This window comes from Elgaria multicarinata, chromosome 23, assembly GCF_023053635.1.
Source record: "Elgaria multicarinata webbii isolate HBS135686 ecotype San Diego chromosome 23, rElgMul1.1.pri, whole genome shotgun sequence".
Classification (NCBI taxonomy): Eukaryota; Metazoa; Chordata; class Lepidosauria; order Squamata; family Anguidae; genus Elgaria; species Elgaria multicarinata.
Genome location: NC_086193.1, coordinates 5101630 through 5127963, shown reverse-complemented (window position 1 = coordinate 5127963; position 26334 = coordinate 5101630). Strand labels below are relative to the sequence as shown.

The window sequence follows — 26334 nt, the reverse complement described above, 5'->3', positions numbered from 1 at the left end:
GGTTCCCCATCCCAGAATGAAGAGGAAGTAATTGGAAACATTGCACACGTGACACAACTGGATACAAGTCCCTGGCTGGTGGGGAGAGGACACGCTACAGTACCTTTCAACTATTAAAAGGGTCCAGTTAATCGTTTTGTCAAGGTGGTCCAGTTCATTCTCTTCACATAGAAAAGCCATTTTCTTCTGTGCTGTTCTGTGAAACCTTTCAGGGACAACTGATCCAACATTATTTTTATAATCAGGAGGCTACAGGTCTCTGCGTCAGCCTGAAAGGGCCCTTTAATAATATGCCTGCTGACCAGGTGAAGCAGCATGAGAACATCTGTTGGCATCCCTCCCTCTGAGATAAGCTATAAAAGCTTTCGTGAGTTGAGGCGGATATTTGCTGTGACGTGCTTCAGGCCCGCTCCAGATGTGCAGGAACAGAGGGAGGTGGAGAAGGAATTCGGAACAGCTGACAAAGCAAGCGAAAGGAAGCACAAAATAAAACAAAACTCCTTTGGTTCATTTTCTAGTCAGCAACAAGTAGCTCCAGAGAGCCTTTCTGGGTGAGGTCACACTTGTCAATAATACTCACAAGATTCTGTATATGTTTGCATGGATATCTTGCTTCTCGGGACCTAGAAAGCCGCTTTATATGGTGTCAGACCATTGGTCCATAAACGTCAATAGTCGCCGTCGATAGCCCTATTCGCCACGCATTCGTCTAGTCCCCTTCCTTAGCCATCAGTCACTACGTCGGGTGGTTGTTGCAGTTTAATCAGGCACTGTGTGAAAACGTCCTTTCGTGAATTATAGAATCGTAGAGTTGGAAGGGGCCTATAAGGCCATCGAGTCCAACCCCGCACCGCTCAGTGCAGGAATCCACCCTAAAGCATCCCTGACAGATGGTTGTCCAGCTGCCTCTTGAAGGCCTCTAGTGTGGGAGAGACCACCACCTCCCTAGGGAACTGGTTCCATTGTCGTACTGCTCTAACAGAAAGTTTTTCCTGATGTCCAGACGGAATCTGGCTTCCTGTCACTTGAGCCCATTATTCCGTGTCCTGCGCTCTGGGAGGATTGAGAATCATACAATCATAGAATAGTCAAGTTGGAAGGGGGCTACAAGGCCATCGAGTCCAACCCCCTGCTCAATGCAGGAATCCACCCAAAAGTATCCCTAACAGATGGTTGTCCAGCTGCCTCTTGAAGGCATCTAGTGTGGGAGAGACCACCACCTCCCTAGGTCACTGGTTCCATTGTCGTACTGCTCTAACACTCAGAAAGTTTTTCCTGATGTCCAGCTGGAATCGGGCTTCCTTTAACTTGAGCCCGTTATTCCGTGTCCTGCACTCTGGGAGGATCGAGAAGAGATCCTGGCCCTCCTCTGTGTGACAACCTTTTAAGTCTTTGAAGAGTGCTCTCATGTCTCCCCTCAATCTTCTCTTCTCCAGGCTAAACATGCCCAGTTCTTTCCGTCTCTCTTCATAGGGCTTCGTTTCCAGACCCCGGATCATCCTGGTTGCCCTCCTCTGAACACGCTCCAGCTTGTCTGCATCCTTCTTGAATTGGGGAGCCCAGTTCTTTCAGTGGGATGCAGAATAGTCTCTGCTGAGGACGTCGGTCAGAGCACTTGTCTTTCCCCACGATGTGAACAGGAGATAAATTTATTTATTTATTTATTTATTTACATTTATATACCACCACATAGCCGAAGCTCTCTTGGCAGTTCACAAAAGTTAAAAACAATGAACAGTAAAAACAGATATACAAGAATTTAAAACCATCAAAAGCATAAAAACAATATCGATTTAAAAACAATATCGATTTAAAAACAACTATTCTGGGGGTCAATTAAAAATTCAGCCTATGTTGTTAACTGCCTGAGATAAAAGTGTTAACCTGGCGCCGAAAAGATAACAAGGTTGGAGCCAGGCGAGCCTCATTGGGGAGATCATTCCATAATTGGGGGGCCACCACTGAAAAGGCCCTCTCCCTTGATCCCATTTAAGTTATCTTCTATGGAATTGCCCAATTTAAAACGTCTGTCAGGTGGAACAAGTTTCTCCCTGTTTGTTCAGGTACCAGACCACAGTATTGTTGTCTGTTAGCACCTGAACCTGCAGGTCCTGAAGGAAGCTGGGACATTTAGGTTCATGTTCGGCCTAGCCTACTTTGCAGGGTTGTTGTGAGAATAAAGGAAGTGGCCATGTACACCCCGAGTGAGGGCAGATTGTAACTGAAATTAACATTAAACTTTGATCCCAGCAAGAACCCCACAACCACAGAGGCATGTAATCATGAGCAAAATTGCTGTGTACTTATCTTTGCATTTTATTTCAGTGGTCGTTTTAATGCATTTTGTACACCACCCTGTGATTTGATAACGAAGGGCACTATATGAATATTTTGTAAATAAAATAAAGAATAAATAAATTGCCTGCTGCTGTAATAGTCTACGTGCAGGGAATTGGCTGTGGTGTGGTGTTACGTGTGCACTGCTGACTCAAAGGTAACACCTGAAAACACCTGGAATTTAAAAAGGCTGGATTAGACCGCTATGAGCATTGCCAGATTTTGCATTGGTGATGAAAATAAAAACTCAAGGATCCTTTCTTTAGCTTGCAATGTGCAACAGTGGCCTTTTAAAACATATAACTTTTTCCAGACGTGCAAATGGCTCCTTTCTTGATCTGGTATTGTGATACTGGCCCTGGAAGGACGTTTTTAAACTGCCTTTTTTTCACAGAAGACAGCAGCCGGATTTTTCCACCCGTCTCGGCTAGAAACGCTGACACAATTTGAACGGCTTCTCAATGACGCCTCCTTTGCAATGTTCTGTACTAGCAGCTGCAGGGAGCATCTGTCTGCACGTTCCAAGCATCCTTTCTCCCCTCCCTCCCTTGCAATATGCGCTCCCAATTGCGAGGCTGTGCCATGGACATGAACAGGAAAGCGGCAGCCGAAAGAGCCTTGTGCCACTTCAAAGGTTCATAGAGGTGTACAAAATGATACACACGGTACGGAGAACGTGGACAGAGAGACCTTTTTCTCCCTCTCTCAAAATACTAGAACCCAGCGGGGGTCATCCCATGAAACTGATGGGTGGGAGATCCAGGACAAAGAAAAGGAAGGACTCCTTCACACAGCGCAGAGTTAAATTGTGGAACTCACTGCCACAGGATGTAGAGATGGCCACCCATTTGGATGGCTTCAAAAGGAGGTTGGATCAATTCCTGGAGGCGAAGGCTATCCATGGCTGCTAGACCTGATGGTTGTGTGCTATCTCCAGTATCTGAAGCAGTAAGCCTGTGTGCATCAGTTGCTGGGGAACATGGGTGGGAGGGTGCTATTGCGCCATGTCCTGCTTGTTCATGCTTTATGTGCAGAGAAGGAGGGCCTTCTCTGCTGTGGCACCCCAGCTGTGGAATGAGCTCCCTAAGGAGGTTCGCTTGGCACCTACATTATATGCTTTTAGACGCCAAGTGAAGACCTTTTTATTCTCCCAACATTTTAACAATCTATAAATTTTAAATAACATGGTTTTAAATTTGTAATTTTGCATTGCTGCTTTTTTTATCTGGTTGAGCTTTTACATTGTATTTTATATTATGGTTTTATACTGTTGTTTTATATTTTGAATGGTTTTAATTTTTGTGAACCGCCCAGAGAGCTCCGGCTATTGGGCGGTATAGAAATGTAATAAATAAATAAATAAATAAATAAAAAATGTGTGTATGTTCTGTGTTTTAAATTTTTAAATTTTGTATACCCGTTTTTATCTCAATTTTAGAATTTCTATAAACCACCCAGAGACCTCTGGCTATGGGGGTGGTATATAAATGTAATAAATACATAAATAAATAAATTCGTCCCTGGCTAGTTGGCCATTGTGTGAATGGAGTTCTGGACTAGATGGACCCTTGGTCTGATCCAGCATCAGGGCACTTCTGATGTTCTTATGATAGATGAAGGCTGCAATCCTAAACCCACTTTCCTGAGAGCCAACCTCATAGAACACACTGGGGATTACTTCTGAGTAGACCTATTATTTATTATTATCATTATTATTACGTATGATTATTTATTACATTTATATACCGCCCCATAGCTGAAGCTCTCTGGGCGGTTTATAAAAGTTAAAAACATTATTATTATTATTATTTATTTATATAGCACCATCAATGTACATGGTGCTGAACATTAAACAGGGAACATTAAGAAATATACAAAATTTAAAAGCATAAAACTGACCTCTTCTGGGGTCAGTTAAAAAACAACAACTCAGCATATGCTGTTCACTGCCAAGGAGAAGAGAAAAGTCTTGACCTGGCGCTGAAAAGATAACAATGTGAGCCTTGTCAGGGAGATAATTCCATAATTGAGGGGCCACCACTGAAAAGGCCCTGCCTTTCCCCCCTATGCTGGGCATCAAGGCGATGGTTGTGTATGACTGTGCTGTTATGCTGCAATCCTCTATACCTGCTTACCTGAAAGTAAGCGCCACTGAACTCAGTAGGGCTTCCTTCTGAGTAAACATGTATAGGATCACACTGTTCGTGCAATTCAAGCTTTTGGGTCTAGAGTTTGGTTTTTCAGAAAAGGGGTTATATATAAGGACATGAGAAGAACCATGCTGGATCAGACCAAGGCTCACACAGCGGCCAACCAGCTTTTGACAGGAAACACACAAAGCAGTGTGTTGACAGATATATTTATGCTTTTTGGTTTATTTCACGAATGTGTTTGCTGCCCTTCAGGCTTCAGCTATTCTTCAGGAAGTTGGAGATTGCTTTAACCGTTGTGAAGAAGAGGGATTATTATTATTAATTGTTAACAACGACCTACGCGTTTCCAAAATGTCTTTCCTCAGGGACTGCAAGAACCCTTCCAATATTTCTTCCTCCTCGAAGTTCACGACAGAAGAAATATTGCAAGGTTCTTCTCAATGCCTCCGGAGAAAGATAGATAACCTGTCCCTGAGGAAGGACGTTTCTGAAACGCGTTCCAGGCCCTTCAGAAGGGCATTTTCCAGGCCCTTGAGAAAGAAAAAGAGAACCTCCATGTTTGAAGGTAGTCTACCACGCAACCAAATTCAGAAGCAGAGCACGCCTGAACATGGAGCGTGGACTCTCTAGCTGAGGAGGGTTCTGTCTTGTGGTGTTTTAATCCCCCACCTCACCTGACCCCTTGAGTCAGGTGTGTGTATATTTCGAGGTTGTTTTTCCTGAGGTGTTTTCCTGAAGTATTTTTTTCCTTGTGTGTGTATATATATACACACACACACATACGAGAATCTCCCCCATCCCTGTATGTATAGATACATAGATTGAAGGTCGTTTCTCCTCAGGTGTTTTCCCAAGGTATTTTTTTTTCCTGAGGTAAATTGGAGAGAAGGATGAATCCTTCCACCACTTGTGCGTATGTAATTAGAACGTTTCGCCTGAGGTAATTTATATATATATTTATTATATATATATATATATATATATATATATATATATATAATAAATATATATTTATTATATATATATAATAAATATATAATTATATATATATTTATATTTATATATATATATATATATATATATATATATATATAATACACACACTGCTGACTTGATTGGGTAATTGCTTGTGCGTCTTTTATTTATTTATTATTCAGGAAAAAAATTTAATTCTTATTTTATTTTATTTTAAAAAAAACCACACAAAACCCTTGGGGTTCTTCACCCCCTTCACCCCCACACACAACGGGGCTGCTAGTGAACTCTCTCGTGTGAACGCCCCCGCAAAGCGTGTCTGCCGTGAGGGAAGCCTCGTGAAGAGACAGGCGCGCGCGTGCGCGAAGTATCAGGAGGGGGGGAGGGGATGGAGTAGAGCGCGCTCCCGCCACAGCCAGCTCCTTCTCTGAGGGCAACTGAGGACAAGGCGAGGCGCGTTCTGGCGAGAAGAGCGCGCGCGCGCGCCCGCCCGCCTCTTTCTCCCTCATGAGGAGAAACGCGCTCTTTCTTCCATCCACTCCCTTCCCCCCCCCACCCCCGTGCGCGTTCTCTTTCTCGTGTGTGCGCGCGCACTCCCTCGCGCCCTTCCCCATAATAAAGGGAAGCTTCATGAAGAAGGGAGCGCGTGTTCCAAACGACGGCAAGCCCCGCCCACTTTCCCCCTCGGCAACACCCCCCTCTTCCCTCCTCCTCCCCCCCGCCTTTACAGCGCGCTTCGCCTCCCTTCTGCGCGCGCTCTCTCTCTAATCTGTAGGTGTAAATATGTAATATCATAGATGCGTTAAAGTGCGCATGCGCCCCCTGGCCGTGCGTGCGTGCGTCGCCTCCGCCGTGCCTCTCTGTGTGAATTCTCCTTCTTCATAGTACAGTCAAGTCCGTATGGTTTAAAAATAATCGACCTCCCCCCCCCCCTCTCTCTCTCATCTATTTATGGTGCTGGTTGGCGTCGCCCGCCCGCCCCGCTTTGATTCGCTCCTTGGCTGTCACCAACGGCGGCGGCCGCACGAGCGGCCCCTCCCTGCTTTGACGCCGGCGGGGGCGGCCCAAAATGGCGGCGGCGCTGCTGCTGTTGCTGCTGCTGACGAGGAGGCCGGCCCGGCGCGAGCGACAATAGAGAGGCGAGAGAGCGTGAGGGGAAGGAGCGGCCGCTCGCTCGCGGGTCCTCCACAGCCGCCGCTCTCTCTCTCTCTCCCCCCCCCCCCCGCCACCGGTCTAGCATGGTGCGGGTCCGCCGCCGCTTGCCCCCCTCCGCCACCCCGACCTGACCTCTCTCCCCTCCTCCCGCCGCCTCTCTCCGGTCTCGGTCTCGCTCTTCCGCCGCCAGCATGGGCGAGAGGCTGGAGCTCCGGCTGAAGTCGCCCGTGGGAGCCGAGCCGGCCGTCTACCCCTGGCCCCTGCCCGTCTACGTGAGTGGCTGTGGGGGGGGGGGAGGGCAGTGAGAGGAGGGGGGGTCACGGCACGGGGGGGGTAAATAGTGTGTGTGGGGGGGGGGTTGCAGGAGAGCCCACGAGGGGCAGTGGGGAACTGAGTTGTCATGAGACTTTTGGGGGGGGGGGGTTGTGTGGGACTGGTGGGAAATCCGGGGTGTAGGTCTGTTTGGGGTCCCTCGAGTGGGGTGCATGTGGGGTGTCCTGTGGGGGAGGTGGGGCTGATGGGAAGTGAGGATGATAGTACTTGGGGGGCTGTCACAGGGGATAGTTTGGGGTCCCTTGAGTGGGGTGCATGTGGGGGTGTCCTATGGGGGAGGTGGGGCTGATAGGAAGTGAGGATGATAGTACTTGGGGGGCTGTCACAGGGGACAGTTTGGCATCCCTCAAGTGGGGTGCATCTGGGGTGTCCTGTGGGGGAGGTGGGGCTGATGGAAAGTGGGGAAGATAGTACTTGGGGCTGTCACAGGGGACAGTTTGGCATCCCTTGAGTGGGGTGCATGTGGGGGTGTCCTATGGGGGGCTGGGGCTGATGGAAAGTGGGGAAGATAGTACTTGGGGGGCTGTCAGGGGGGACAGTTTGGCATCCCTCGAGTGGGGTGCATGTGGGGGTGTCCTATGGGGGAGGTGGGGCTGATGGAAAGTGGGGAAGATAGTACTTGGGGGGCTGTCAGGGGGGATAGTTTGGGGTCCCTTGAGTGGGGTGCATGTGGGGGTGTCCTATGGGGGAGGTGGGGCTGATGGAAAGTGGGGAAGATAGTACTTGGGGGCTGTCAGGGGGGACAGTTTGGGGTCCCTTGAGTGGGGTGCATGTGGGGGTGTCATATTAATCAGGGAGTTGGGAAATGGGGGTGTCATGGGGGGATAGAGGGGCCTATGTGAGGTATTTAATTTTTCAGAGTGGGGGTGTTATGAGGAGCTGTGAGTGGGCAAAAATATATGGGCAGCTTACCTGGGAGAAAATTGTGGGGCTACATGGGGGATTGTGGGAAGTGATTTGGTATGTTTGGGGTTATGTGGTGGGGAAGGATTTGGTGTCTTGAATGGGAGTTGTTAAGGAAGAAACTAGGGTTGTATGATTTTGGGTCATTTGGAGGGGGGGCAGTTGGTGGATGTCGGAAAAGAGATGGGGGAAAGCTGTGGGAAATGGGTGCAGTTGGCACCCAACAGAGAAGAGATTTAGGGGAGACTGTGTGTGTGTGTAATTATATATAAATATATATAATTGGCAAGTGTTATGGGGTGGACTGGGGGTGGGAAGGGAACAGGGAAAGGGTTAAATGTGGGGGCTTGATGGGGAGCAGTTTGGTATTTCTGGTGTGGGGTGCATTTATGGGTGTTTCAGAGAGTCCCAACTGGGAGAAATTTGGTTTTATGAGAATTAGAAAGGGAGGGGAGTCAGGGTGTTATTATGTAATGGAGCAATTCAGCAGTGTTATTTATTAGGCTATAATAAAGCTCCCTACTGGAGGGAATTGTGGGGGGTGTTATATAAGGGGAAAGCAGGAGTGGGGGGGGGATAACTGGATGTTTTGTGCTGCTGCCACCTCTTTATGCCACCCCAGGCCTCCCTCTGTCCCAGACACTCTGTGTGTGTCTCCATGTCCTGATTTGACCTCCCTGTAACCTTTCCACAAAGTGTCAACTTTCTGATCTCAACACTTCTCCTATGGGTCCCCAGTACGAAGTAGTCTCTCTGACCCAAATACTCCAAGGTCAACCAAAATTCTGTTCCAACCACACTTTCTTCATGCTGTCTGGAAATAGGGCTTTGGAAACAAAGCCCTATGAAGAGAGACTGAAAGAACTGGGCAGGTTTAGCCTGGAGAAGAGAAGATGGAGGGGAGACATGAGAGCACTCTTGAAATACTTAAAAGGCTGTCACACAGAGGAGGGCCAGGATCTCTTCTCGATCCTCCCAGAGTGCAGGACACGGAATAACGGTCTCAAGTGACAGGAAGCCAGATTCCGGCTGGACATCAGGAAAAACTTCCTGACTATTAGAGCAGTATGACAATGGAACCAGTTACCTAGGGAGGTTGTGGGCTCTCCCACACGAGATGCAGTTGGACAACCATCTGTCAGGGATGCTTTAGGGTGGATTCCTGCATTGAGCAGGGGATTGGACTCGATGGCCTTGTAGGCTCCTTCCAACTCTGCTATTCTATGATTCTAGGTCTCCGTTCTAGGTACTCCAAGGAATCCCCAGCGTTTGAATTTTGCTATAGTGTTTCCTCCCAACTATGCTGAATTTTTTTCCACAAAGTAGCCCCTTCCATCCTGGCCACCTGGCCATAGCAGTTCCTCTCTTGAAGGAAACTCCTCTTTTTTGCATCTCAACTTCTGAAACCCTTCTCTCTGCTCTTTTACTCCCACCTCTCTCGTTTCCTTCCTCCCATGTGTCTTATTGCATCTTTCCTTCCCCTTCTTATGTGTCCTCTGTACCTTCTCGTTTCTGGTGGTTCTTATAATTTGCTGCCGCAATGTGATGATCGTCAGTAGCTTAGATGGCTTTAAAAGGAGATTAGAGAAATTAATGGTGGATAAGCAAATCTATCAGTGACAACTGTCATGAAGGCTAAATGGAACCTCCATGTTCCGAGGCAATCTACCTCTTGAACTCACATTTCTAGGGAGCAGCAATAGAAGAGGAGTGTTGCTTTTGTGCCCTGTTTGTGGCCTTAACAGAGACGTCTTGCCTAGCCGTTGTGAGTAATAGGATGCCGGATGGATCTTTGGTCTGACCGCTCTGACATTAAGAATTTTCACATGTTGTCAATAGGAGAGGTCCTTTTCTATATCTTTTCTTGTCCTTGATGTCCCTTTTTGTGAGTGTTACTGCCTCTGCATGAAACGTAAGAGTCTGAAGGGGTCTTGGAGGCCATCTAGTCCAACCCCAGGCTCAGTGCAGGGTGCAGCTACAGCATCCCTGACAGATGTCAAGCCTCTGCTTAAATGCTTCCTGTGAATACTCTCCCCATGCACATGGTCCATTGTGGAGAAGGGGATTCCTCCTGAGTGCTAAAGCAAAAAGCTGCTCAAACCAGTTTTTTTTGTTTGTTTTAGTACTGTTTCTCTAAATCCTCAGTTGACCCACTGAATGTAATGTTCACTGGCCTCCCTCTGTTGACCCATTGCTCAGGACATCATGCTGTTGACTTTTTGGTTCTGTGCCAAACTTTTCTGTTCAGTCTTCTGTACCCTAACACTTTTTTTTTTTTAGTCTCAAACATTCCTTACATCCCAGCCCATCCATTTTAAAATAATCCTACTTTTCCTGTTGTGGATGACTCATTACTTGCAGATACTGCTTGTGCACACCCATACAATCTTTCCTCCATTCTGTTCCTCCCTCTGACATTTCCACACCCCATAATCTCTGTACTCAGAACTGCTGCACAGGCATGTTTATCTGTTTCATGTACATGCTGAATTATTGAGTAATTAAAGGCCTCTCTCTCTCTCTCTCTCTCTCTCTCTCTCTCTCTTTCTCTTTCTCGCTCTTCCAAATCCAACCTAGTGTTACATATCTCCTTCACCAGTCATTTGGACTTAATACTCCTTCAGAAAAGTTATAGTGTGGAACAATTAATACTTTGTTACTGGGTATACTCCATAACTGGTATAAAGGGTTAGTTCCTTCTGGATATTCCGCTCTAGGTAACAGTGTCTTTCTGTTCTAAAGAAGTAGAAGATTGGAGAGATAAGATTTTCCTTTGCTTTCTCTATCCAAGCCCTCACTTCTGGAATGATTTTGGTTTGTGATGTGGAAGAACTTGTAATTTTATCTGTTAAGGTTTTTTTTACAAACATAGGGTCGCTTTCTGACTGTGTTGAGTGGGAGATCTGAGCTTTCCTTTGCTTGGAAAACGAAATAAAATGGGAGTAGTAATAGGAGAACAGAACATGAGCCTCAGCAAGGATGTTCTTGCAAATTTTCATTCCTCCTTCAATTCGACATACGTGCAAATCCTTGCCTTTTAATTATTCTCCAGTTATGATCCCTATTTGGTTATGCTACATCAGCGATGACACCTCACTTTATTTTTGTAATGGCACGTCTGTATAGTATTTTAAACTTCTCACAAATCTGCCTCTTTCTTATGAATCATAATACTGTTCGTGATGAAATGACCCCAGAGAAATGACAGATGTGAAAGCATAATATGGAGTGTGCGCGTGAGAGTGAAGTTTCACATAGTTGCCATACCATGCGTTCAGTGTCTCAGCTGGGGTGGAGGGTTGCATCCTTGCCAGAGAATGGGAGTATTTTTAAAAAGTTGGCATGGAGCTGTTGGACTACTGTATTTCTGCAGTGTGTGGCGTTTTTCCAGTTATGCTTCATACCTCTCAGCATAAACGAGGCGCAATATAAAATGCAGTAGGCTGAATTGGTGTCATTTATGCTACATTTCACCTATCATCGTGAGCAGATAGCAATGGTAGGTTTGCGTGGAAAGATGGACAAACCTACTACATGTCAATGTTATGTTTCGCCGTGTGTTATCTTTGGCTGTTGATGGTCTGGTTTCCAAAACATCCTGCCTGTTTAGGAGGCTGTGCTATTTTTGACTGTGCGGTGTTCCCAGAGAGCATGGGGCCTGCAGTGGTTAATACGGCCTTTCCTGTTTGGGCAGCTCCATGATTATTTTATATTTTATTTATTTATTTATTTATTTAAGGATTTTTATGCCGCCATTCAGCCAAAAAAGGCTCTCACGGCGGCTTACAAAAGTATTTCTTGACAGTCCCTGCCCACAGGCTTACAATCTAAAAGACATGACACAAAAGGAAAGGGGACTGGGAGGGAGGAGGAGGAGGGGGGAAGGGAAAGCAAATTCAGGCACTACAATCTTAGTTGCAAAGTTCAGCAGTTATAGTTGACAGCAGGAGGGAGGGGGCTCTCAGCTGGAGCTGGACCCAGGCATGGTGGAGAGGTGCCTGGCTGCTGCTTCCTCCCTCACTGGTGGCCTCTCCAGAGACAGTTGACAGCAGGAGGGAGGGGGCTTTCAGCTGGCGCTAGACCCAGGCAGGATGGAGAGGTGCCTGGCTGCTGCTTCCTCCCTCACTGGTGGCCTCTCCAGAGACAGTTGGTAGCAGGAGGGAGGGGGCTCTCAGCTGGAGCTGGACCCAGGCACGATGGAGAGGTGCCTGGCTGCTGCTTCCTCCCTCACTGGTGGCCTCTGCAGAGACAGTTGGTAGCAGGAGGGAGGGGGCTCTCAGCTGGAGCTGGACCCAGGCACGATGGAGAGGTGCCTGGCTGCTGCTTCCTCCCTCACTGGTGGCCTCTTCAGAGACAGTTGGTGGCAGGAGGGAGGGGGCTCTCAGCTGGAGCTGGACCCAGGCACGGTGGAGAGGTGCCTGTCTGTTGCTTCCTCCCTCACTGGTGGCCTCTCCAGAGACAGTTTGGTTATGCGTGTGTGTACTCGTGCTTTCACAGAAATCGAAAGTGTAATTGCTTATCTAGTTAGGCTGAACGTTCATACACACTTCTATGAAAGTGTGAGTTATTACCGTATTTCTTCGATTGTAAGACACACTAATTTCAGTACCACCAACAGGGGAAAAAACCCTAAGACACACCCGCGATTCTAAGACACACCCCATTTTTAGAGATGTTTATATGGGGGGAAAAAGTGCATCTTAGAATTGAAGAAGTAGAGTATTTTGCATTGCTGCTGTTTTTATCTGGTTCAGCTTTTATATTGTATTTGATATCATGGTTTTATACTGTTGTTTTATACTTTGGATGGTTTTAATTTTTGTGAACCGCCCAGAGAGCTCCGGCTAGTGGGCGGTATAGAAATGTAATAAATAAATAAATTTGAGAGTAGGTCCCATTAAACTCAGTCCGGCTTACTTCTGAATAGACAGGCATAGGATTGCACTGCTAAGCCTCTTTCACCATTGAGTGTTTCCTTTCCAGGGCAGATTTGTGCCGAGAAATATTTTCTTTCAGTATATTAACGTTTTCATAGAATAGTAGAATTGGAAGGGGCCTATAAGGTCATCGAGTCTAACCCCCTCTCAATGCAGAAATCCGCCCTAAAGCATCCCTGACAGATGGTTGTCCAACTGCATCTCGTGTGGGAGAGCCCACAACCTCCCTAGGTAACTGGTTCCATTGTCGTACTGCTCTAACAGTCAGGAAGCTTTTCCTGATGTCCAGCCGGAATCTGGCTTCCTGTAACTTGAGCCCATTATTCTGTGTCCTGCACTCTGCATATCAATGCATTTTTTAAAAAAAGGGTGGGGAGGGGGTTGCTTGCCATATGCTGGAGCAACGCACCTTAAAACAAAAATATGACTGGAAAAAAATCAAGAATCGTTAAGAGCCTAAGAAATAATGATATAGATTTATCCCCCCCTTACAATATTTAAAGAATATTTCTAAGAGGTTCAGTATATACGCTAAACATAGATGTTGTTAGACTGCAATTCCCATCAGCTCTAGCCAACATAGCCAATGGTGAAGGTTGATGGGAGTTGCAGTTCAGCAGCATTTGGAGGCCGCAAGGGGCCACAGCTTGGTAGTCCCTACTTGCTAAGGATGTGACCCACAAAATTCCTGTTGCACTGGCATAAACTCCCACTAAGCTCTTCCAGCAAACTCAAAACATACCCGATCATATGCTCCAGGTGTTGTGTGACAGCCAACTACTAGGCTTTGACCAGTTTTACCAGTTATAGTTCTGACCAAGGCAGCAGGCTTGCAGCTCCCCTCTGGGCGTTGCTGTAGTTAAGGAAGGCTGGAATGCTTACTTTATCGGGGCGTGTTGACCCCTAGCCCTTGCGTCCTTCTACGAGGAGCTGCTGTTCTTACTGTTCTTACGTTGTGTAAGACAGGTGTGTTCACCTGACACACATTGGAGGATCACTTTTTCTTCTTCAATTTGCTAGCATGTGTGATGTGGGCTGTGCGTTCAGATTGCAATCACTTGTCCTGGGGTGTTCCCTTGTTAGTTTTATGGGTGTTGCATAAGACCACAAGACCAGTCTTGCTGGATCAAGTCAAAGATCCACCTAACCCCCCCTTCCTGTTTCCCACAGCAGGCACCCTAGATGATCATCTGGGGAAGTTCACAGGCAGGGCATGGGTATGACTAATCTTCTCTGCTGTAAGTCCTTCAGCAACGAGTATTCAGAGGCACACTGATTCTGGAGGAGTATGTTCCATATTCAGTCCTGTTCTAAAACCATCTAAGCCCATATGTCCTGTGCCAATGGGTCAGTTTGGACATAACTCTAAAGAACACCGGTTTATCGTGGACGTGGCAACATGTGTTCATGTTGAGTGTGTTCAGTGGAGGGCAACCAGGATGATCAGGGGTCTGGGAACAAAGCCCTATGAAGACAGACTGAAAGAACTGGGCATGTTTAGCCTGGAGAAGAGAAGATGGAGGGGAGACAGGATAGCACTCTTCAAAGACTTAAAAGGTTGTCACACAGAGGAGAGCCAGGATCTCTTCTCGATCCTCCCAGAGTGCAGGACAAGGAATAACGGTCTCAAGTGACAGGAAGCCAGATTCCGGCTGGACATCAGGAAAAACTTCCTGACTGTTAGAGCAGTACAACAATGGAATCAGTTGCCTGGTGAGGTTGTGGCCTCTCTCACACTAGAGGCCTTCAAGAGGCAGCTGGACAACCACCTGTCAGGGATGCTTTAGGGTGGATTCCTGCATTGAGCAGGGGGTTGGACTCGATGGCCTTGTAGGCCCCTTCCAACTCTGCTATTCTATGATTTTATGTGGGACTGGCTAAACTTTTGTCTGTGGTTTGCTTAGCATAGCATGCGAACTGGGGAACTCTGGCTTATTTCTCCTCTGACAAGCCAGCAACCAACCATGGCTTGTCGGGGCCGGGGAGAAAGAGTTCCTGGTTTGCATGTCATGGTAAGCAAACCATCGATGTCAGATCTATTGTTTGTTTAGGCGATTGGGCAGCGTGCATAAATAACCAGGGTTTCCCAGGGATCCTGGCATGTAAACCAGGCCAGTGAGTTCCACATAAGCAAGTAATGTGTGATGTGGTATATACTTCTTCCTATCTGTCCTGAAATTACTGCCCTGACTCCAGCAGGGGAGCTTTTTCCATCTTGCATCCGAACAGTGACAAAAAGTGGGAACACGCCAATTCACTGCAGTAGAGAACTGCAAGGCCGTTTAGAAATTAATCCTCTTTGGACACCACAGTTTCTAGCTGACTGTAGTCAACTGTAGTTCTTCTTTCTGTTCTCCCCTCAATTGCTTCGAAGCTACTTGGCACCAAAGGGAAGAAGGGTCCGTTGTGGTTTCAGAGCTTAGGAACTTTGACGTCAGCAGAGTGTCTCTTAGTTTCACTGTTCTGTTTGTCACTGGTTGTTCAAGCAGCCAAGTGGGAATTGCCTCTGTTATATTCAGGCAGAGCTTGCCAAAGGGCGGGGTAGGGAATATTCCTTGTAAGGGGCTAGCATCGGAATACTTGGCCCTAGACCTGTTTAGGATTGGGAAGGCTCTGTCAGTTTCTTAGACACCTGGGATGCCGCCTCCCTCTCAGCCCCGAGTTAAGATTTCCTGCACTTTATTCGAAAGAATAGTTGTTTTTCTAGCAAAATGTCATTGTGAGGTGGGGTTTGTGTGTTAGCATTTATCCACCCTCATGCCTGAGAACGTTACTGCCGCTTCAGAGGTAATGGTGATCTTGTGGATGTATATAATAATAATAATAATAATGGTGATTTACAATGTGAGAAACTATCGTAGCCTGAATAATGGTTGATTCTTGTGCGGTCGAGGCAGCTCTGAGTTGAATGGCGGTGGGTCTTGAAGGGTGCATTCTTAGGAAGTTTTCTCCCAGCGCTGCTAACCCAAGAGTGGTTAAAACCAAGAGGGAGATTAAGCTTTGCACCTCATGCTTGCCAAGTAAGTATTCTGCCAGTGAACAGGGCTCTGTGTGTGTGTGTGTGCCAACATGCTGGAATTTATCCGGAGTGAGTAACGGTGGTCGGGAGGTTGACAGGGAGAAATCAAGTTTCTAGCCCATAAGAGTTGCCAAGCATGTGGGCAAAAACACTCAGCCAAAGGGATGGTGGGTTAATATTTTCAGTGGTACGGAGGTAAGAGTTTCACCGTCTATTCAGCCAGAATGTACTACGCAAAATAGCAAATTTAGATTTAGGCACATTTCAACTTTTCTCTGCACATAATTTTATTCTTGGAGTTTTAAAAGTGCACCCATAGACCTAGCTGTCACTAATGTTTAATATTGGGCAGTGATCAAAGGGGCAGAGTTTTAAACAAGGATGCTTTTGTCTTGCAACGGTTGTATATTTTGCTTGTAATGCAATTCCTCTGTGCCCCCATTTTGGATGTTCGTCTCCCCGACAACTGAACCTAGAATTTGGGGGTTCATGGTTGTGTCCTATAATGCAGTTAGCCGGAATCAGCGTGTCTCCGTTTCTGCCCGTCTCATCCGTGTACTTTCAGAGCTTGTGCTACAGAATCCAGTTATTTATTTCATAGAATAGTAGAGTTAGAAGGGGCGTATAAAGCCATCGAGTCCAACCCCCTGCTCAATGCAAGAATCCACCTTAAAGCATCCCTGATGGATGGTTGTCCAGCTGCCTCTTGAAGGCCTTTGGTGTGGGAGAGCCCACAACCTCCCTAGGTCACTGGTTCCATTGTCGTACTGCTCTAACAGTCAGGAAGTTTTTCCTGATGTCCAGCTGGAATCATAGAATCATAGAATAGCAGAGTTGGAAGGGGCCTACAAGGCCATCGAGTCCAACCCCCTGCTCAATGCAGGAATCCACCCTAAAGCATCCCTGACAGATGGTTCCTGTAATTTGGCTTCCTGTAATCTGGCTTCCTGTAATTTGAGCCTGTTATTCCGTGTCCTGCACTCTGGGATGCTCGAGAAGAGATCCTGGCCCTCCTCTGTGTGACAACCTTTCAGGTATTTGAAGAGTGTGATCATGTCTCCCCTCAATCTTCTCTTCTCCAGGCTAAACATGCCCAGTTCTTTCAGTCTCTCTTCATAGGGCTTTGTTTCCAGACCCCTGATCATCCTGGTTGCCCTCCTCTGGACACGCTCCAGCTTTCTGCATTTGTACCCCTCCCTTCAAGCAGCTCAGGATGGCGTCCACGGCTTCACTTTGCTCTCCCGCAATCCTATCCTCGCATTAAGCCTGTGAGGTAGGTTAGGCTGAGAGAGGGAGATTGCTCCAAGCTCACCTTGGGACCCTTGCGGCTGAGCGGAGTTTTGAACTTGTGTCTTTCCATTTGTGACCTACTGTCTCTCATATGCCCCCTCCTCTAATTCTTAATGCCTTCTTACACCATGCTAAGTGAAGGCCAAAGTTCACTAGTCCAAATAGCTCATTGGGCCAAAGTTGTTAGCGGTGTTTGGGGCTTGTTAGCACACACACACACACACACTCATGTGTTCTTGTGGTAATAAAATTGGGACTACTGCAGACAGCTGGATTTGCATAATTGCTTAGCTGACAGAGCTAAAAGTGTCACGGATGTTCGTTGTTAAGGGCTTGGGAGGATGATGTGAAAGTGTGCATTTCCCTGCCCCCCCTCAAAAGCTAATTAAGGTTGTGGGAGGAGGGTGTCTTGACGTTCCAGATGCATCCCTCCCACTCGCTTTCATGTAAAACGGAACGTGCGTCTCCCTCACGCCTCCTGGTTTCCTGAAAAGGGACATGAAGGGGTTTTCTGATGATGAATCAGTAGTGAGTCGTTTGGTTTATCTGGGTAAGATGAATCTTTCAAGGTTGAATAATCCCCTCCAATCCCCCACCCGCTCCGTGACTCAGAAAATGTTTTCTGAAACTGCCCTCTGACATTCAGGACAACTGTCTTTGGAGAAGAAATGGTTTTTCGCCTTTCTCAAAACACTTCCAACATGTCTCCCCTTTGGCAAGGGTGAGCTAGGGTAGGGGATTACAATCCCTAGAGAGACCCTTTTTTATCTCCTTAAATTATTTGGTCTATTTAAATGGCATATATTTTTTATTATTTTATTTTTTTATTTATTTAAGGATTTTTATGCCGCCATTCAGCCAAAAAAGGCTCTCACGGCGGCTTACAAAAGTATTTCTTGTCAGTCCCTGCCCACAGGCTTACAATCTAAAAGACACGACACAAAAGGAAAGGGGATTGGGAGGGAGGAGGAGGAGGGGGGAAAGGAAAGCAAACTCAGGCACTACAATCTTAGTTGCAAAGTTCAGCAGTTACAGATGACAGCAGGAGGGAGGGGGCTCTCAGCTGGAGCTGGACCCAGGCACGGTGGAGAGGTGCCTGGCTGCTGCTTCCTCCCTCACTGGTTGGTAGCAGGAGGGAGGGGGCTTTCAGCTGGAGCTGGACCCAGGCAGGATAGAGAGGTGCCTGGCTGCTGCTTCCTCCCTCACTGGTGGCCTCTGCAGAGACAGTTGGTAGCAGGAGGGAGGGGGCTCTCAGCTGGAGCTGGACCCAGGCACGATGGAGAGGTGCCTGGCTGCTGCTTCCTCCCTCACTGGTGGCCTCTCCAGAGACAGTTGGTAGCAGGAGGGAGGGGGCTCTCAGCTGGAGCTGGACCCAGGCACGATGGAGAGGTGCCTGGCTGCTGCTTCCTCCCTCACTGGTGGCCTCTCCAGAGACAGTTGGTAGCAGGAGGGAGGGGGCTCTCAGCTGGAGCTGGACCCAGGCATGATGGAGAGGTGCCTGGCTGCTGCTTCCTCCCTCCCTCACTGGTGGCCTCTGCAGAGACAGTTGGTAGCAGGAGGGAGGGGGCTCTCAGCTGGAGCTGGACCCAGGCACGGTGGAGAGGTGCCTGGCTGCTGCTTCCTCCCTCACTGGTGGCCTCTCCAGAGACAGTTGGTAGCAGGAGGGAGGGGGCTCTGAGCTGGAGCTGGACCCAGGCACGGTGGAGAGGTGCCTGGCTGATATATGCAGAGCTGGCACCTGTTTCAGTGCTAGAGAGCAGAAGTTCTCCAGAGACAAAATGGTGGATAAGGCGTAGAGTGGCTCTTAGTCATGATGGCTTATAGATTACCTCCAGAATTGAAAGCTGTATGCCGGTTCCTGGGGGAAATGAGCGAGAGGGTGCTGTTGCACTCGTGTCCTCCGTACGGTCTTCCCAAAAGTTGGCCACTGTGTGAACAGAATGCTGGACTAGAAAAGCCTTGGATTCAGCACGGTTTTTCTCACGTTCTCAGGTAGTCTGTTACAATCGTCGTAAAGGCGTTCATACCTTGTCCTGTGAATCCCACTTGCCCTAGGATGCCAGGGTGGTTCAGAAAAGTGGCTCTCTAGGGGGTCATCTACACCAAGCAGGATATTCCACTATGAAAGTGGTGTATGAAAGGCAGGAGCCACACTACGGCTTTATAGCGGTGTTGAAGTACATTGGCAACTGTTGGGGCTCGTGTCACATACCAATATAAACGGTTGGGGCCCAGGTTATTTGAAGGAACGCCTCCTCCCATATGTACCTGCCCGGACCTTAAGATCATCTTCAGGGGCCCTTTTCCGTGAGCCCCTGCTGAAGGAAGTGAGGCAGGTGGCTACTAGGAGGAGGGCCTTCTCCACTGTGGCACCCCGGCTGTGGAATGAGCTCCCCAGAGAGGTCCGCCTGGCGCCTACACTGTACTGCTTTCGTCGCCAGCTGAAGACCTTTTTATTCTCCCAGTATTTTAACACTTAATTTTTCTGTTTTAACTCTGTATTTTAATTTTATATCAATTTTGCTGCGTGGTTTTTATTCTGGTTGTGTTTTTTTTTATATTGTATTGTGTATTTGTGCTTTTAACCTGTTGATTGTCTTTGTATGGTTTTAATTTTTGTGAACCGCCCAGAGAGCTTCGGCTATTGGGCGGTATAGAAATGTAATAAATAAATAAATAAATATACCGCTTTCATAGTGTTATATCCTGCTTGGTGTAGATGTGTCAATGGCCCCCAACAATTGTCAGTGCACTTCAGCACGGCTATAAAGCAGTGGTGTAGATCCTGCAGCGCACTTCCATACCGCCATAAAGTAGGGTGACCCTATGCAAAGGAGGACTGGGCTCCTGTATCTTTATCAGTTGCATAGAAAAGGGAATTTCAGCAGGTGTCATTGGTATATCTGGGGAACCTGGTGAAATTCCCTCTTCATCACAACCGTTAAAGCTGCCCTCTTTTAAATCCGGTCACTCTAGTATAGCTGCTGCATCTTTAACGGTTGTGATGAAGAGGGAGTTTCACCAGGTGCTGCATGCATGCAAATGACACCTGCTGAAATTCCCTTTGCTATGCAACTTAAAGATACAGAAGCCCTGTCCTCCTTTTCATAGGGTCACCCTACCATAAAGCAGTCGTGTGGCTGCTGCCTTTTATATACCGCTTTCATAGTGGAATACCCTGCTTGGTGTAGATGAGCCCTAGGTCTATGGCAGTAGTTTCCAAGGTGTGCTTCAGGGCTCCCTCGGAGGTAGTCTGACCATCTTCAGCGTCTTCAAGCTGTCAGGAAGGCAAGTTCCCCACCACTTCTGATCTTCAAGCTGCAGGAGAGATTGACTGGATTCACGAGTATGCTTTCAGGGTTCATGGAGGACTCCAGCGGTCTTAGGATACACTCAGGAATCCTCTCCAAAGCACAGGTATTATTTGGCAGGCGTTGAGGTGGAAAGTTTGGAGAGATGCTGGTTTTGTGGCACCAAAGAAACAAACAAATGTATTTTGGCCTGAGCTCTGGTTGGCCGCAGCAGACAGGTGATATTGGCTGGAAACGTGTTTGGTGAACCATCTGCTATTCCACCCACTCACCTCCAAATGACTCAGGAAATTCCATTTTCCAAAGTCCACCTTGGTGGTGAATAGATAGGTGGAAGAAATCTGGTGAAGTTTGTTTGTGAAGCAACAAAGAGTAAACTGAAAGGGCTCAATAAGCTAAAAGAGCTATATAGTAGTATATAGTAAATAAATACATTCACCAAGGCTGCGCTTCGTTTTAATTGTTTCTACTGTTTCTATTGCTTTTAAATTCTATACCGGCTTTAGCTTGATTAATGGTTTGATTTGTTTTAAGCTGTGTGTAGTTATTTTACGCTGTTTGGATGATTTTATCTGTATGCCGCCCTCAGATCCTAGGGATACAAGGCGGGGTACAAATGTTTTAATAAATAAACACATGTGAGAGAGCCAGTGTGGTGTAGTGGCTAAAATGTTGGACTGGGAGTCGGGAGATCCGGGTTCTAGTCCCCCATGGAAACCCGCTGGGTGACTTTGGGCCAGTCATGGACTTTCAGCCCAGCCTACCTCACAGGGTTGTTGTGAGGATAAAATGGAGAGGAGGAGAATTATGTACAGTCGCCTTGGGTTCCTTGGAGGAAAAAGGGCGGGATATAAATGCAATAAATACATGTTTTTTTAAAAAATAAATAAATAAAGCCCCACTTCAGCACTAAGCTATGGGTTGCCCAAGGCCATGTAACTATCTCAGGGCCTTGATTTTCTCTCCTAACAGTCAGGGTTTTTGCTTTTGACAGGTAATGGTTGCTTCCAAGTGAACAAAAGCACTATAAAAGTTGATTGTTTTGTTCAAGGCCACAAGTTGACAGTCATTTGTGGGAAAGTGGAAGGCAAAAGGAAGAGGGGCCGACCAAGGGCAAGATGGATGGATGATATTCTGGAGGTGACAGACTTGACCTTGGGGGAGCTAGGGGTGGCGACGGCCGACTGGGCTGGTCCATGAAGTCACGAAGAGTCGGAAGCGACTGAACGAATAAACAACAACGCACACTAAACACTATTGTGGGCAAATACCTTTTGGTGGAGTTTATTTGAGAGGCAACGAAGAGTAAACCGAAAGTTAAAAGGGCTATATATTTGTAGATGAACCTTGTTTTTTTATATAGTATTTTTATCCCACACCTCAGCCAAAAAGGCTCCCGGAGTGGCTTGCAATGGACAAGTAAAGAAGACAGCCTCTGCCCTCAGGTTTACAGTATAAAAAAGACATCAGACATGAGGAAAAGCGGATGGGGAGGGAAGAGGAGAAAAAGAAATTAAGGAGACTGTTCAGGCTGGTGGGAAGGCCATGCTCCCCCCTCTCATCTCCCAAAGGAGGGGCAGACCAACAGCTCCTTCCTCCCCTGGGGTGGGGGAGTCCAACTGGAGCAGGTCTTGATGGTCTCTGCCTGCTTCTGTCTCCTTCACTTCTTCTTCCCCATAGGGTCAAGATGTCCTTTAGCCCTGTGGGTGGGTAGGTGGGTCCAACTGGAGCAGACCCTGATGGTCTCTCTGCCTGCTCCTGTCTCCCTCGCTTCGTCTTCTTAATACATGCTTACTGCTTTTAACAATGACGGAATTTTTGTCCCCCCCCTGTTTTTGTCCTGTTCACATAGTTTGTAAAACTTTTAGTTCACCTGAATGCGTTAGTGTCTCAGTGCTCTATAGAACCAGGTTTGGTTCTGTGTCCGGTGTCCTTTCGACTCGGCCTCCTTAAAACAGCCCTTGGACTAAACAGAAAACTGGAAGTGCTAGTGAATGAACATCCAGAGCACGTGACATGTGATTCCTGCAATGAGCAGGGGGTTGGACTTGATGGCCTTATAGGCCCCTTCCAACTCGACTGTTCTATGATTCTACGTGCATCCCAAGTTTGTGCATATTTACTTGGGAGTCAGTCCTGTGTGCTGTGAGCTGTTGTGTCAATGTGCCTAGAATTGGAGAGTTTATGTAGGAGCAAATCTGGGTTGGGCCACTTGATGCAGGAATAATCCGCTGTTTTGTTCTCCTATCTTCTCTCTTTCACCCAGAAACATTCAGTTGGTCTACAGTGTTGTGTTAGCTGTTTTGTTGCTGCTGGCTGAAGAGGACATGTTGTAAGCTGCACCCTTTCCCCTCCATCTATGTGTATTCTCTTTCTCTCTCTCACACACACACACACACACACACTCACTCTCACACACACACTCTTTCCCAGTGATGAGGGAAATGTAAATTAGATGGCTGATAAGAGGGCCCTGAAGCTGGGAAACTTGAGGCTGAAAAGGAAGAAGTCCGACTCAGGTTTATAACACAGTTGCATGGGCTTCATCTCTGAAAGGAGACGGCTGAAAACAGATAGGCACCAGGCTTTAGTGCAGCAAAACGTGTCGTGCATGTGTAGGCAATGACTGAGTGTTGCTTCTTAAATTGTTATTAAAGGCTAACCACAAAGATGACTAAGGCACAGTGTTAACGACAGCCCTGCAAGTAAAACCCACAATGTACGTGGGTAGACAGCCCAATTATCCCGTGTTAGTCACTTTGGTGATTTGTGGGTCCCCTGAAAGGAAGGCTTTGTGATGGATGAGCTAACTCTCTTATTAGTGGCCCAAGAGTCCCTGCGTGTAGGAGTTTCTTGCCGATTCCTAACTGCAGTTCTCTGGTTATTAAGTGGGGCTTGTAGATTTGATCCTATTAGTCCAGGTCTACAATGGTTACCAGTCTGTTCCCAAGTTCCATTCAAAGTGCTGGTAACACACATGTGCCCCCACAGGTCTTGCATCAGGGTATTTGAAGGATAGCCTTCTCCCCGGAGAACTTTCTGGTATGTTTAGTTCATCTGCAGACATTCTCCTCTGGGTGCTTCCTCCTCCACAAGTGTAGTGGGTGGCTACTTGAAACGGGGCCTTTTCTACAGTGGCACCAAGACGTTGGAAATCTTTCCCCAGCTGTAATTGACAGGGATACATGTTACAGCATTTACAATGCCATCTAAAATGTGGCCTGCCAGATGTTGTTTGGACTGCAACTCTGACTTTTATACTGTTAGTTTTACTCTACCCTGTGCCTGTTTGGTGCATTCTCTTCCCCTCCTTATTGTTTTATTATGATTTTATTAGAATGTAAGCCTATGTGGCAGGGTCTTGCTATTTTATTGTTTTACTCTGTACAGCACCATGTACATTGATGGTGCTATATAAATAAATTAATAATATATATATATATATATATATGTATGTATGTGTGTGTGTGTGTGTGTGTGTGTGTGTGTGTGTATCTATCTATCTATCTGAGGGAGCGCCTCTCCTTATATATGCCTGCCCGAGACTTGAGATCTGTTGGAGGAGCCCTTCTCTGCATCCCACCAGCACAACACATACGCTATGGTGGGACATGGGAGAGGGCTTTCTCTGTGGTGGTCCCCCGACTGTGGAACGCCCTCCCCTTGGAGGCCCGACTGGCGCCAACGCTGATTTCATTCCGGCGCCAAGCGAAAACATGGCTTTTTAACAAAGCCTTTCATGGTGAAATTCACTAAGACGGCACATTGTTTTAACTGTTTTAATTGTTTTAACGGCCTTTAAATTATATATTGTTTTAACTTGGTTCATGGTTTAATTTGTTTTTAGCTGTGCGTATTTATTGTTTTGTGCTGTATGCTTTTATCTGTACGCCCGCCCTGAGAACTTAATGATATAAGGCGGGATATAAATCGTTTTAAATAAATAAATAAATGTGTGTGTGTGTAGCTGTTCATGGAGGAAGGGGGAGAAAGTGGGGGGAAAGAAAGACGGTTCAGGTTGGGATAATTTGAATGGGGTAGAAACATACATTTGGGGGATTGTGAGAGAGTTTAGGGAGGAGGAGAGGGTCACAGCAATTGCAGGGTTCTTAGAAGAAAGTGGGAGAGGCATAACAGGAACAGCCGAGTTCCAAAGCCAAGGGGTTTTGGAGTTTGCTACGGAATGGAATATTAGGAAAAAGAAAATAATTGGGAGTATGGATAGACAGAGAAGGGAAATAGAAGGTTATGCAAATATTTAGCTCTCTGTATCTGCTGACTTGTGCTGGGAAAGCTGTGTTGAGCTCCTTCCCTGGAAAGGAAGGGGAGAAAAGGGAAGGGGAGGGGTCCCTCCTGGATGGAAGGAATCTTCTTCCCCTTCTCTCTCTGTCTCTCTTGATGTAATGCATGAATTTAGGTTGCTCCTTTTTTATCTCTCTTCTCAGTATTTAATTCTTACAAGGTTGGTTAAGGAGGTTGGGAAATGGATTTTTAAGTGTCATAATAATAATAATAATAATAATAATAATAATAATAATAATAATAATAATAGAAGGGAAGGAGAGGGATAATGGGCTTCTCTTCTTGGTGTGAGAAAAGGATGGGAATTCAGGGGTGCATATTTCTGGTTATCATAGCTCCAGGTGGCCAAGATAGCTAGGAGGATTATGGTGATTGTCTCAAAACAAAGGTGACAAAAAGAGTCACCTGTTTACACAATAGTGGGTTTTTCAGCCTTTTACAGCTTTAAAAGACATTGACTTTTTTTTTCCTTTTCCTTTTTTAGTTTTCCTTCCATTTAAGCCAGAAGGCTAGAAATCAATGTAAACTTATTTGGTGGAAAGGGGGCTTCTGTGTTCTTGTCCTGAGGCAATATCTGAAATTTGCAAGTGTTAACACTGAGGAATTGAGGCAATCAGAGCATAATGACGGGCCCGGAAAGTTGTCTGCAAGAGGACTGCAGCTCCACTTGGGACAATCAAGGCCTCAATATCCTATAGAACTTCCTTGTTTGCTCTTCTCCAAGGCCGAAAATACCAGTGTCCCCTTCCAGATACAGGCCCTAACTTCCCCAAACAGCAGAATTTAGGGTGCTTCGTAACAAGGCTGATACAAGTAATTGATTTAAATCAAACTTCTCATTGATGCTACTTCATGTGGAGGATAAGAACATAAGAAGTCATAGAATCATAGAATAGCAGAGGTGGAAGGGGCCTACAAGGCCATCGAGTCCAACCCCCTGCTCAGTGCAGGAATCCACCCTAAAGCATTACTGACAGATGGTTGTCCAGATGCCTCTAGTGTGGGAGAGCCCACAACTTCCCTAGGTAACTGGTTCCATTGTCGTACTGCTCTAACAGTCAGGAAGTTTTTCCTCATGTCCAGCTGGAATCTGGCTTCCTTTAACTTGAGCCCGTTATTCCGTGTCCTGCACTCTGGGAGGATCGAGAAGAGATCCTGGCCCTCCTCTGTGGGACAACCTTTTAAGTCTTTGAAGAGTGCTCTCATGTCTCCCCTCCATCTTCTCTTCTCCAGGCTAAACAGGCCCAGTTCTTTCAGTCTCTCCTCCTAGGGCTTTGTTTCCAGACCACTGATCATCCTGGTAACAAAGCCCTATGAAGTGCCCTGCTGGATCAGACCAAGGGTCCGTCTAGTCCGGAACTCTGTTCACACAGTGGCCAACCAGCCATCCGCCAGGAATGAACAAGCAGGACATGGTGCAGCAGCACCCTCCCACCCATGTTCCTCAGCAACTGGGGCACACAGGCTTATTGCCTCGAATATTGGAGATAGCACACAACCATCAGGGCTAGTAGCCATGGATAGCCTTTGCCTCCAGGCATTGATCCAACCCCTTTTGAAGCCATCTAGATTGGTGGCCATCACCACATCCTGTGGTAGTGAGTTCCAGGATGGGTCAG

The 26334-nt window shown here is 46.9% G+C and overlaps 1 protein-coding gene across 4 annotated transcripts in view; it reads left to right on the top strand.

Annotated features, from left to right (window-relative positions):
- The first annotated feature begins 6790 nt into the window (after positions 1-6790).
- DOT1L (DOT1 like histone lysine methyltransferase) overlaps positions 6791-26334 on the top strand; it is a 111907-nt gene continuing 92363 nt past the window's right edge. For all 4 annotated transcript variants that reach the window (XM_063147169.1, XM_063147168.1, XM_063147170.1 and 1 more), the window contains exon 1: positions 6791-6892. In XM_063147169.1, coding sequence (XP_063003239.1) covers positions 6812-6892 — 81 coding nt within the window. In that variant the 5' untranslated portion in view covers positions 6791-6811. The remainder of the gene's footprint in view (positions 6893-26334) is intronic.